This window comes from Neolamprologus brichardi, chromosome 7, assembly GCF_056152115.1.
Source record: "Neolamprologus brichardi isolate AB-2024 chromosome 7, ASM5615211v1, whole genome shotgun sequence".
In the NCBI taxonomy this organism is placed as follows: Eukaryota; Metazoa; Chordata; class Actinopteri; order Cichliformes; family Cichlidae; genus Neolamprologus; species Neolamprologus brichardi.
The window spans coordinates 26,682,635-26,695,747 of NC_142110.1; the positions used below are offsets into that span (position 1 = coordinate 26,682,635).

At 41.0% G+C, this 13,113-nt stretch overlaps 1 protein-coding gene across 1 annotated transcript in view; it reads left to right on the forward strand.

Annotated features, from left to right (window-relative positions):
* The first annotated feature begins 2,896 nt into the window (after positions 1 to 2,896).
* Positions 2,897 to 13,113, forward strand: part of LOC102788481 (C-Jun-amino-terminal kinase-interacting protein 1-like) — a 28,341-nt gene continuing 18,124 nt past the window's right edge. Inside the window, exons 1-2 of the mRNA XM_006782238.2 lie at positions 2,897 to 3,111; positions 8,737 to 8,809. Of these exons, the coding sequence (XP_006782301.2) occupies positions 3,040 to 3,111; positions 8,737 to 8,809 (145 nt within the window). The 5' untranslated portion in view covers positions 2,897 to 3,039. The remainder of the gene's footprint in view (positions 3,112 to 8,736; positions 8,810 to 13,113) is intronic.

Genomic DNA, 13,113 nt, shown 5'->3' on the forward strand with positions numbered 1-13,113 from the left:
ACTGCTTGGGTAAAATCGCATGCACCCAAAATATCCTTGAGACGATAAAAAGCTGGTCCAGATTGAGGAGTGTTCCTCTGCTGTGTCTGTAGAAAGCTCTGTATAAATAAACTTCAACTCAGTTTACTTACCCATTTGAAATCAGCAGCATCCCACCACCACTGTAAACAGTGTTCAGAATAACGCTTCTCCCTTTGTATGAATCACTGCCAGAGCCACAATCTGTTCCAATCCCAAGTTAACCCAACACTTACTGATGTCATTTGCTCTTACACTGTGTTTTGTAGAGACATGATTAGTCTTTCTATGCAAGTTTTTTCCTTTTTCTTTTTAATAAAAGACCCTAGTAATTAACCATTGGTGACTAAATCTGTGAAGTCCATCATACAGAAAAGGAATCTTGGTTTTAAACATAGTACTGTGGTGGTTTGCTTACCAAGGAGGCTCAACAATGAGTCGTCTCTTCCAGGGTGCCAGTCAGGTTTCTCTCCCTGACATATAAACCTAGTTTGTTTTGCAAACCATACACAAAGGAAGCTCGAGCACTTTAAGACCTGACACCTTAAACATCAAAAGAAAACCAGCCCAGTATACTTTGTGAACACCAAGCAATATATTAAACGCTGCAATTGCACATAACAATTCCCAAAACACCCATCTACCAAAATATGTAGTTAGTAATTCTTCTTCCAATTGATTAAACTCTTCATAATGATAACCTTTTTAATTTACCAGGTTTAGCTATAGGGAAGCCTTACAGGACCGAGCTGCAGACCATCTTCCTGGACTGTGCCTGGAAAATAATCCTGAAAACCGCAGCGGTTTTCTCCTTGGTGTTTTACAAACACAAGGTAAGCTAGCACGGGAACTCACTGAACGAGGTGGCCAAGTGTTGACCGTGATGCGTTGCAACAAACTGACCATTTCTACTCTGATCTCTCTCGCACTTCATTCTGTGTGTTGGTCCATATGAAAAGGAGTGATTGGCTGGTTTCATTTTTTGGGGGTTGGGCAGTTCAGACTCCTTGAATAGTGAATGTAAAAGAACACAGTTTTTAAAATCAGCTTTTTTCACTAGCCATCACTCAACAAATTATAGCTTTGTTACTTTGTGGGTTACATGATGCTCAAAATTATTATTAGTTCTTGTTTTTAGTACTTTGTACTATGTTTATTTGTTGTGTGTTGTGTCTGTATGGAGAGTGTGCATGTAAGGATGCATAACTCATGCCTGCAGAACAGGTGCAAATAGAGTAACCTGAACATGAACCAAATCTCCTTGTCCTCTTTTTCTCGTCCCGAACATGCACCAAACGCCTTCTTGGCACTTTCCCTCAGCACTATAGCTATATTTTCCCAGTCATCTGGTAATACTTCCTTACCACTGAGAATCTGGCTCAACTTCTGGAATTCTGTGTTACATTCGTCCCTCTTCATCTTCAACCATTCATTGCTGCCTAGTTATATTCTTCCCTGCCACCACCTTACAGCCTCCTGTTTCTTTTGCACCATCAGCATTAGATGTAGTTCACCTGTGTGCTCCTTCCTCTACTCTTATATTCTGTTTCCCCATCTGTTTGAAGTATGTGTTCACCTCAGCTTTAACACCATACCACTCGGTTTCCTTCACCTACATGTTAACCCCAATCACGCCAGGGGACACAATCTACCACTTCATCCAGCTTACTCCAGAATTCCTTTTTCATATCTGGCATCCAATCTATTAGGCATACTTATTGATAACAATTAACAATATCTCTTTTCCAGCTTCAAATTCATGATCCTGTCAGACACAACACTATTTAGATACTTCTTTTTCAAGAATACCCCTACTCCTTTTCTCTTCATAGAACAGTTGAATCCACCTCCAATGTTTCCAGCCTTGCTTTTCTTTCAACTGGTCTTCTGCACACACAGTATATCTACCTTGTGTCTACATTTAGAGTCCCTACTCTCACATCCACAATCTCACACCCCTCCTTCTCTCTTGCTGCCTCCTCCTTCCCTCTTCTTTTCCTTTGCTCCAGCCAACAGTACATGATTGGGCAAAATGGTAAATAAAACTTATTTGTCTAAGGATTAACATTCATCTGTCAATTTTTTTGGATCAGCATATGGGGTTGATGTGGATTATGGTAAAATCACCAAAAAGTAGTTATGGAGATGACTTTCCAAGTGTTTTATAATGAAATGAATGATCTGTATACTGTTATTTACATGATCCTTGCTCTGGCCTTGGTTTTAGTCACTGACTACTGTGAATAATGTGAAAAGGCTTGTTCGCGATGTTCACTGAATAACTAACTGATTTGTGGACTGTTGTTTTATTTAAAAAATTTATTTATTTTTTTAAATCTGTGTGTTTCACTAACTGGTTCTCAGTTTACTGGCTGATCTTTTCTTCAGCTGTGTTGTAGGCTGACTGTCTGGTTTGCTGACTGGGCTATTTCCTTTGTTTGAATTTTCATATTACTGTCTAATCTTATTTTACTGGGTCACAAGCACATATGCATGCTCACAACATCACAATGTCTATTAGCCTCAAATCAGAAAGCACCACAGGCAGATCAGTTGATGATGTCATGCTTTTCCCTGATTGGCTGGTACAGAACTCCCCCTCCTCCTTGCATCTCTGTTCTTTTCCTCCTCCTCTTTCAGTCCTCATTCACTCCATCACTACCCAACACCACCCACTTCTCTTTCTCCTTCTGTCTCCTCTCGTCTCCATTTCCACATCATCAGGAAGATAACTGTGATGATGATGATTATGATAATCTGACGCTGTGGATGCCGAATGATCACGCAAGAAAGGACTGAAAGAGATGTGCCCTGAGGCTGAGCTCAGCGCTGATCGATGCTGAGAAGACAAAAGGAAAATAACGGAAAGAGAGGGAGGTAGAGGTGGTTGGAGGGTGGGGTGGGGGGTGGGGGGTCTGTCTGAACAGCAGTGCGAACATTGGCTTAATAAAAGAGAAGAGGAGGGGGAGGGAGGGAGAAAGGAAGCTGTCATTTGTCAAGGGGGGATCCGTCTATGCTGTCATGGACAAATATCGACCAAAGAGACCAACTACCTTGGCCCTGTTCCCACAGCTGCCACAAGCCGGCACCCAGGTAGGAGGCCTGTTTTTAAAAGGAGCTGTGGGATGCTGTGGAAAGTGTGTGTCATGGTTGGATTGTGTATTTGGAATGAGACATCTGAGGCATCCAGCTGAATAACCGTATTTCTGTGCGTTTCCGGGGAGGATCCAGTCCTGAGGATGAGACAGCACTGGCTTGTTGTGTATCTGTGTATATTTTGTGTTTTTGCGTGTGCTGGCACATAGTCAAATGCTGTAGATTCCTGTTTATTTATTGTTGTTGTTTTTTTCACAAATCCTCCACAAATGCTTTTATTTAGACAGGCGGTCCTGATAAATCAATCTGTATCATGGCAGCTGAACGGCTAGGGGTTGGGTTAGCTGGGGGATTTGCTCAAGGACACTTGGAAAAGCAGTTTTGTTGTTGTTGTTTTTTTACCATCCTATTAAATATATACTTAATATAGGTCTACTGCACTGCCTTGCCAACCTTGAATACCTTAACTAACTTCTGGACATTTGATTAAAATTACACCAGAATAGTCTAGTCTATAGGATGGTAGCTAACACCCCTTCAGTGTTATCCCTTCTTTCTGTCATTGCATCTTCCTTAGCTTTGTTGAGTTACTTATGAGTCAACACATTCATATAGGTTATTTAAATTATATATATATAATGTCATGTACAATCAAGTAAATTTACAGGGGCTGCTTTCTCACTCTCCTTGTGTTTTTCTGAGCAAACTCTTTACAGTAGTGACCTGAGATTTTACACAATTCCTTTTGAAAAACATACCTTTACCTTCTCAGGTAAATCTGAAATGGTCTGGTGGAAAGTATTTAATAAATCGGTATAAAGTAATTCTTATGTGCTTAGATTGCCTTTAAATTGCATGCTTTCAGAAGTTATTAAACTATAGATACGTATATTTTGCTTGTAAACACTAACTTTCAGACAGCTTGTCTATTTGTAAGATTTCAAATTGTAAAATAAAACAGTTAAAAGCTAAATCAAGCTAAAACCACCTAACTAACATTTAACTAGTATGCTTTTTTTGTGTTCAACTAATACATTTTTACATTTTCCATTATTTTTTACATCTCCTGTGGGCTCACCACCCACAAAATGTGCCATAAGTGTCCAGTGCCAGTGAGTATGTCAGCAGTCAAAAATGTCCCTGGCAGTCCAATTCCTGACTACTAAAACTAGCTCTTGGTACATGAAACATCACCTCTTTGGTGGAAAAGAAGCCCCAGCTAGTGCCTGACATTGAGGAGATGGACCTCAATGCCTGGCATAAGCTCTGGAACCAGTCTTGCTGAGAGGAACTGAACTCTGTTCCAATCTGGAGTTACCCTCAGTGAATGGCGGTATGAAGGGGTAGGACAAGCAAGACAAGTTCTAGAAATTCTGTATATAAAAACTGTAAAAAGAATTAGTGAAAAGGGCAGCCCTGGTGGAGTCCAACAGCCATCTGAAAGAAGTTCAACAGGCTGCCATCATCAGGAACCAACCTCTCATTATGATTATACAGGGACTGAATTGCCTCGTCCAGTCCTCCACAACCAGGATGAAAACTGCATTGTTCATCCTGAATCTAAGGTTCAACTAAAAAAAAAAGGCCCCTCCTCTATAGTACCCTTGCCTAGAGTGCTGTGACAAAGTGTTTGCCCCCTTTCCCGATTTCCTATTTTTGTGTGTGTTTGTCACACTCAAATGTTTTGGAGCATTAAACAAATTTAAATATTAGACAAAGATAACACAAGTAAACAAAAAATGCAGTTTCTAAATGAAGGGATTCGCTATTAAGGAGGGAAAAAAATCCAAACCTATATGTGTGAAAAATGTTTTGGAAGGTGTGCGTCCCATTACATCTACCATACAAATAACATAGCATTTCAGAAAAGTAACATGATACCAACAGTAAAATATGGTGGTGGTAGTGTGATGGTCTGGAGCTGTTTTGCTGCCTCATGACCTGGAAGACCTGCTGTGGTAAATGGAACCATGAAATCTGCTGTCTACCAAAACATCCTGAAGAAGAATGTCCGGCCATCTGTTCTTGACCTCAAGCTGAAGAACACTTGGGTCCTGCAGCAGGATAATGATCCAAAACACACCAGAAAGTCAAACTCTGAATGGCTTAAGACAAACAAATTGAAGACTTTGGAGTTGCCCAGCCCAAGTTCTGACCTGAATCCGATTGAGATGGCTGTGTAATGACCTTAAATAGGCAAGTTCATACTCGAAAACCCTCCGGTGTGGCTGAATTACAACAATTCTGCAAAGATACATGGGTTAAAATTCCTCCACAGTGCAGTAAAAGACTGATTGCTAGTTTTTGCACATGCTTGATTGCAGTTGTTGCCACTAAGGGTTGTTCAACCAGTTATTAAGCCAATCCAGAGGTACTTCCCCAGACCTCCACACAATGTTGCAGAGATGTGTCAGCCAGGACAGCCCTACAATATCCAGGAACTCCAAGAACTCTCTGCGAATCTCGTCTACTTTAGGGGCCCTGCAACTGAGCGGTTGTCTAAGTAAATGAGTGACCTAACAGCTAGTGGTAGAACAGTCATTCCTCTCACCCCCAGAGTTTACCTCTATCACAGAAGATGTGACTGAGGGATTTAAGAGATCTGTGAAACTGTTCCTTCCACTGCCTGACTATAGTCTCAGTTGAGGTCAGCAGAGTCCCACTACAGCTGTGTGCAGTGTGAGTAGAGCACTGCTTCCCCCTCCAGTCACCTGATGGTTTGTCAGAATTGCTTTGAGGCTGGCCAAAAGTATTTTTCCATGGTCTCACTGAACTCCTCCCACAACCAGTTTTTGCATCAGCCACTGACAGAGCCACACTTTGCTTGGCCTGCAAAATGTAGAAATATTTGATGGTGCAGTTTCTACATGTTATGATTTTCCAGACCTTCACTTCAAGAAATTTTCTCTAACTGCATAGATCGATGCTATTGATCAAAAACAAAACATAAACATTTGAGCTGCCAAATACACATTCTCCTTTCCATTACTGCATGTTTGCATATAGCAGTAGAAAGGAACGTCCATACATGTTTGCATACATGATTCCATGTTTGTTCATCTGCAGTAATTTGCAGGTTATCAAATCATGACTGAGGAGGAGATGTCTGGGTGGAAGCCCTTAGTCAGAAGTGTCTCTCTGCTCTTTGCAGATGATGTGGTTCTGTTTGCGTCATCAGGAGGTCACCTGATGACACAAACAGTCTTGTTAATGTTAGGGTCATTTGTGTCACTTTGTGTCACTTACTGGTAATTGAGTGTCTGTGGTTGTCTTTTAATATCTATGGTCATTTTTTTTTCTATTTTGGGAATTATTTTCGGTGTCTGTCATTATCTTATACAATTGTGGTTGTTTTGTATCTCTTTTTGTTTGGTACCTCACTGACAGGGTAGTGTATTTCAATGCTATACATGAAAATAACATGTATATAATGTATATTGTAGTCTGGTACAATGCCCTTATAGTATATTCTTCACTAGACTTTGTATTTGTTATTGATAAAGGGTTTACAGTGTAGGTTTGTAAGCTCCTCAGTCTGAAACACCAAAATCTTGAGTCTCTAAAGCCGTTTTGTGCTGTTTTGTTATTAATGTGCTGAGAACAGTATATTCTGCACCACAAATGCACAATAATAAAAAACACCTCTTGTCCCAACTATATTAAATATGAGTGATATAGATTCTCTATGGACAGAATATATCACATGTGCAAATGTCAGGGTTCTGGGTCTTTGTCCCAGCCTTTTGAGTTTATTTTGCATTTAATTCTTTCTTTGTATTGTAATGATTTAAGTTTCATACAATTTACACTTGAGTTTAGTCCTTTTCATCTCTCTGAGTTTATTATAATTTCTGGTTGTCTATTAGGTACCCTTTGTGCCTTTGCCCTCGCCCTCTGTGTTTCTTAGTCATGTCGCTGTGTTTTGTCGCCTGAGCCTGTTTTGTTCACATGTCTGTTTCTTCCCTGTGTTTTTGTTTGTTTCTCAGTGTGTTTCCTGTCTTATTTTGACAGTTTCTCGTCCTGTGTTCAGTGTGTTTGGTTTTGCCTCCCCTGTCATGTCACGTCTAATTTATTTCTGCTGTGTTCCCATGCGTTTCCACTTCCCTTGTCACCTTTCTGTATATATATTGTCTCCGTCTTATTCAGCCCTTTGTCAGAAAATCTGTTAATCCTCTTTCCTATCTTCATGTTTCCAAGTCATCGAGGTCTCACTTTTTTCCCCTCTTATGTTGAACTCCCCTACTTTTTTGTTCAGTTTGAAAATTTAGTAGTTGTATCTTGTACTGCCAGGATTTTGTACCTGGGTTTAAATTGAGTCACGGTCATTTTCATAGACATATAGAGGTGCTCATTGTTGATCCTTGAACATTATTTAGTTTTGATTTTGTTCATTGGGCATCACAGTTGTGCGTGGACCCAAACAATGTCAAGATCAGACCTAAGAAATCTTTCCCAGGGACCATTTGAGGCCAGGAAGTGGAAGAATCTGTTCTTTCAGGGCCACGTCTGCTTGGAGATAAACCAAATGCATCTGGAAAGGCCCAGCATTTACTCATGCATTTTTGCTTTCCACTTTTTTTTTTAAAAAAAAGAAAAGAGTTTTTAAACAATTTTTTCCTTATTATTTTTTCACTTTCTCCATCTTACCTGTCTTTTTCTCAGCTTTCTCTGGTCGAGTCATCTGTATCTCTCCCTTTTTTTCTACATGTATCACTATCTTTCTTTTACTTTTCTGCCATTTTTTCATGTGTAACTTGCCTATCATCTGTCTGCATTGACTGGCTTAGTGGTGTTTTGTGGGCTTGCTTAACTCACATCCAGTTGGTCTGTGCATTCCCTTATCCACTAAACCACTACCGTAAAGACTACAAAAGCACCACCAGTTAAAATAAATGCGCCTCGTCAGGTTTTAAATCATAACCTTCAGTTTTGGCTCTAGATCCAAGTCCATATGTGACAGTTTCTAAACCCAGACCCAGACCGCAGTCTGCCTGTTGGTGACCTCTGATCCAGGGACTCCACTGTGTTATTTGCAGTGCGTACTGCCTGGAATGCACAGACTTGATTAGCTCAGTGATAACTTGTGGGATTGCTTAACTCACGTCCACTTAGACCATTCATTGACGACCAGTTAAAATTGAAGCTTCACGTCTGCTTTTAAATAATAAACTTCTGTTTTGGCTGTGGCTCCAGGTCCATATGGGACAGCTTCTGGGTCCGGATACAGACCCCGGTCCACCTGTTGGTGACCTCTGCTGTATATTATAAAAAATAAAGACAAGTTAGGAGTGTGGATCAGAGGTTACCCTGATTACCCTCTCAAGGTGACCTGGCATTGCTCTGTCCTCTGGAGCAGATTCGAAGCACCTTTGAGTGTGAGGTCATTTAGAGGGCTGGTCAGTGAGGGATTGGCAAACCTTTTCGTGATGATGAGGCTAGATTGCCACACACTTCCTCATCAGTCCTCCTACCTCTTCCTGGCATTGCTGTCATTAGACACTTTGGGCCTAGTTATATACCTAATGTGATAGAAATAAGATTTCACACTTTTTGTGTTAGTAATCCAGTCATTTGTTGATTGTTGGTCTTATTCTGCTGCTCTGTTTCATACTTTCTTTTCAGGACTCCATCAACAACAATTCTTTAGGCAAGGCCAGCTGGAAAGACTCCCACTCTTCCTCCCCACATATCACAGGTATGAAAACTCAACACAGGTTCAAAATACAAACTTATAGTAGTTCTTAAGATCCCTCAGATTGTTACAGTATAATGCAAAATAGTTTAATTTGATGATTTAGAACAGAGCAGGATAAATCACACAGTGCTCTCATATACAAATCTTAAACCGTAACTAACATAGATTTCGTGGCCGATAACTTTTTACAACTAGTGGGTGACTGCAATATTTTACTTTCATTTGGCTATTTCTAGGTTTAGGGCAGGGCATAGGTCAGCAAACTTTATTTTATTTCTTTATTTTCTAATTCACTATCTAATTCAAACCCAGGAAGCAGACTGTGGGTGGTTTCGTGCTTAGTTTGTCTTTTTACAGTTAATACAGAGAATTCCAGAGATTGAGCTGCTGGCCGTTAGCACGTGATTAATCAACCACTAGCAGTGATGTCTGTGAAAATCTAGTTGGAGGAGGCCTGTGAAAGGCTGAGGGGCTGCTTCGAGACCACAGACTGGGATGTACTCTGCAGTCCACATGGGGAAGACACTGATGGTCTGACGCAGCTAGTGTTGGGAAGGTTACTTTTAAAATGTATTCCATTACAGAATACAGAATACATGCCCCAAAATGTATTCTGTAACGTATTCCGTTACGTTACTCAATGAGAGTAACGTATTCTGAATACTTTGGATTACTTAACATATTATCATGCTGTTTACAACTACATGAATGTACTATTGCTGTGATTTATTACTGTTACTGAAGTTCCGCGGCTCCGAACCGTAGTAAAGGGACCTCTGGCTAATACGGTGGGTTCTGTGTCAGCTCGTAGCCGAAAACTAGCTTTACTTTGTTGTCTGGGTCAACTTTGCTAGCGAGAGACAGAGAGAGGCGTTGAAAGGCTGCTCCAACGGAACTTATTGTTTCGGAGGAAAACACGAACACGGTGTACAGTCGAGTCTTAATAGCTTACTTACAACTGGGCTCGTCAGGCACTCTTCTTGGCTGCAGTGGTTATTATTATATTTACATGCTTCCAGCTCCCGTTTTTGCTCGATGACAACTCGTACTTTTCCTTTTTCTCCCTCCCTCGCTCACAGACACATAACGGGTATGGCAGTCCATTCTCCCTGCAGCACGGACTACACTGCCTATGATGCTACATTCTTCAGAGCTATACCTGTAGCATTCTGCCTATTAGCTTAGCACAACAACAACAAAAAGGCCTCTCTCACCCAGGAAACACGCAGAGAGAAAGCGTCACCCTGTAACCATGGCAACCGTAATGCTGCCGCCTGGAACAACAGAACATAGCTGTCAAACAAAACCCAAACAGTCCTGACCCGTGACAATATGAAACAGGAAAGTACCGCCGTGCAATCCATTTATTTCAACAAAGTAACTGTATTCTAAATACCACCTTTTTAAACGGTAACTGTAACGGAATACAGTTACTCATATTTTGTATTTTAAATACGTAACGGCGGTACATGTATTCCGTTACTCCCCAACACTGGACGCAGCGCATCACGGATTACATCAGTTTCTGTGTGGAGAGCATAGTACCCTCCAAGAAAATATGGGGGGTTTCCAACAATAAACCATAGGTGACCCCTGAGTAGTGATGTGCAGATCGATACTGAAATATCGATTCCTCCGATACCAGTCATTTATGTTCTAGAATCGATTCTCATATTAAAATATCGATATTTTAGTAATGTAGGGTAAATTTGTAGTTTATCATTTACAGGAACAGAGTGGAAAGAAAATATATCATTTGGATTGTCTACATTGGAAGGAACTACTTCCTCTTCTGCCATTAATAGTCATGTGCGAAATATGGCTGTATAAATGTGTCGCAGCCCCTTGGCGTGCGCACTCACAACAATGGCTGGGAGTAATGTGCTGACGTATTTTACCTCCACAAACAGCCAAGATGCGGTTTGTGATACATCTGGCAAGAAAGTGAGGTGTTGTGGCAACACCATTTACCTCGTCAAACACCTCAGATTAAATCATATCACAGAATATGACGAGCGTATGTTGAGGCGAACTGAAGACGAGGAGAGGGACAGGTGCTGCTAGGGCGAGACAGACGTCTCTCGAGGAGTCCTTTAGTGCGGCAGGCAGGCAACATGCTGAAATGGCACACAACTTCAGTTTTCTGTATAATAATTCTGCATTATTAAGTAATAAGAACAAGTAATCTGACGTCCTGTAATAATTATGAAGCTATAATTTGAGATACAATAAAAGATACAGTAAAAAAAAAAGTTTTTGTACAAAGTATCGGTATCGGATCAGTATCGCCAATACCACCCTGAATTTTACTTGGTATTGGATCGGAAAGCAAATCAGTGGTATCGCACATCACTACCCCTGAGCTACAAGCCTTGCTAAATGAGAAGAAGATGCCTTTTAGCCCAGGGGACAAAGACAATCTCGAGCGAATCCAAAAGGAACTACAATGCAAATTAGGCAGGACAAGAACAGCTACAGGAGGAAACTGGAACAGCAACTGGAGCAAAACAACAATAGGAGTTTTGGACAGGGCTGAAGAAAATTTTAGGTCATAGAAATAATGGGGGTACTACACAGGACAATGGCAGTAAGGAGTGAACAGATTATTATTTCAACAGGTTATCAAAGAAGCTTTGAAAGAAAAGTGACTGGCATTCTCAAAAGAGTGACCTTTATCCTAGATGGAGATGTAAAGTTGAGTCTTGTCCTGTCGAGGTAGCGCTTCAACATTGTCATCCCACAGCACGTTTATCAGAGACAGATGCCGATGTTGACATTTTGGACAGAGGAGACAGATGGTTTGAAAGAGGAGTGAAAGAAGCCATCTATGTCCACTGTGAACAGCCATCTTTGAACAGAGGAGGTGGTTTATGAAACCAATAGGGGTGCAACGATACACAAAATTCACGGTTCGGTTCGGTTCAATACTTTGGTGTCACGGTTCGATATTTTTTCGATACAAAAAAAATGTTCATGCCTTTTTATTAATTTGTCATTTATTAAATTTTCACGGCACATTCTGCACCACATCTCTGTGCGTTCATCATTTGTTTGAAGCCAGCTCACCTCCTGCAACCACTTTTCCGAGAATACGTGCTTCTTTTGTGGTTCGGACTCCTTCTGACATTTCTTTGGAGGTGGAGGAACATCACAGTAATTGCTTAAAGGAGCTTCTTCGACATCTTTAAGAGTTCTAAACAAATGTCTGTCCTCCTCCTGAAAATCTTATGTACGCAAACATGCGTTGCAACTTCTCATCTTGTGCGCGTTTTTTATTTTGACAGCGAATGCGCACCTGCGGACCACTTATGTGCAGCCCTGGTTATTTAGCTCGTCATATTGCAGCCACAGAAATTCTTTTGTCCATGAAACCATAAAGCTGCACTTTCTTTTTGCCTCATAGTCTGATTTGTCGTAACTTTTCCGTTTTGTGGTAAGCTTTTCTTTGGCTGTCACTTCTTCACCCTGACCTGTCTTATTTGGCTCAGCAGAACTAAAATATATATCCTGCTGCTTTTACACACGCACTCACATAACGCTCAGCAATTCTCTGCGCGATCAACCTCTCACATGTTTAAGCTGCAGGAGATTTCACTTGTCATGTTTGCATAGTAAGCTAACGATTGATAAGACGATGTCAGAGGAATTGGTGCGCAAATTATCATCACTCACCAATCAGTGCTGTCGCTCTCTATACACAGTTCACGCGATTGCAAAGTGAAAGCAAAAAACAAGCGCAAATTCAAACGCGATTTCAATATGTCACATATTGACAGTGGCTCACCGATGCCAATGACATAATTACCCAGCTACATTTCCGAAAGAATGCAAAAGCATTGACATATATTTTTCCTTCCTATGACAGCCCGACGGGCAGGGCAGAGATAGATTTTGGTAGCCCGACTGGAAAAATCGCTAGCCTCGGGAGGTCGGGCAGGCGATTTTGCGAGCCCTGTATCTGATTGAGGAATCACTCATCTTTGAAAAGAGAGTTTATTACAAAGAAATGGCTCTTTCCAAAATAAAAGCTATACTATACGCTTCTTCTGGGCTATATTCTCAGCAGCATATTAAACATATCAGGTCCCCATAAGGAGAATCATGTGCTAACGGCTGTCTAAATTACTCGGGTAAAGTTTGTAGCATGCGTGCTTGTTGTTTTTGTCTGCTTCCACTTGTCTTTGCACTAGGATGATGTTGGCGTAAATGTGCTGTCATATTCATTGTGTTCCCACTAGTGCTGTCAGCGTTAATCTCGTTGAAATGACGTTAACGCCACAACACGGCAAATCTCCGTTAACGAG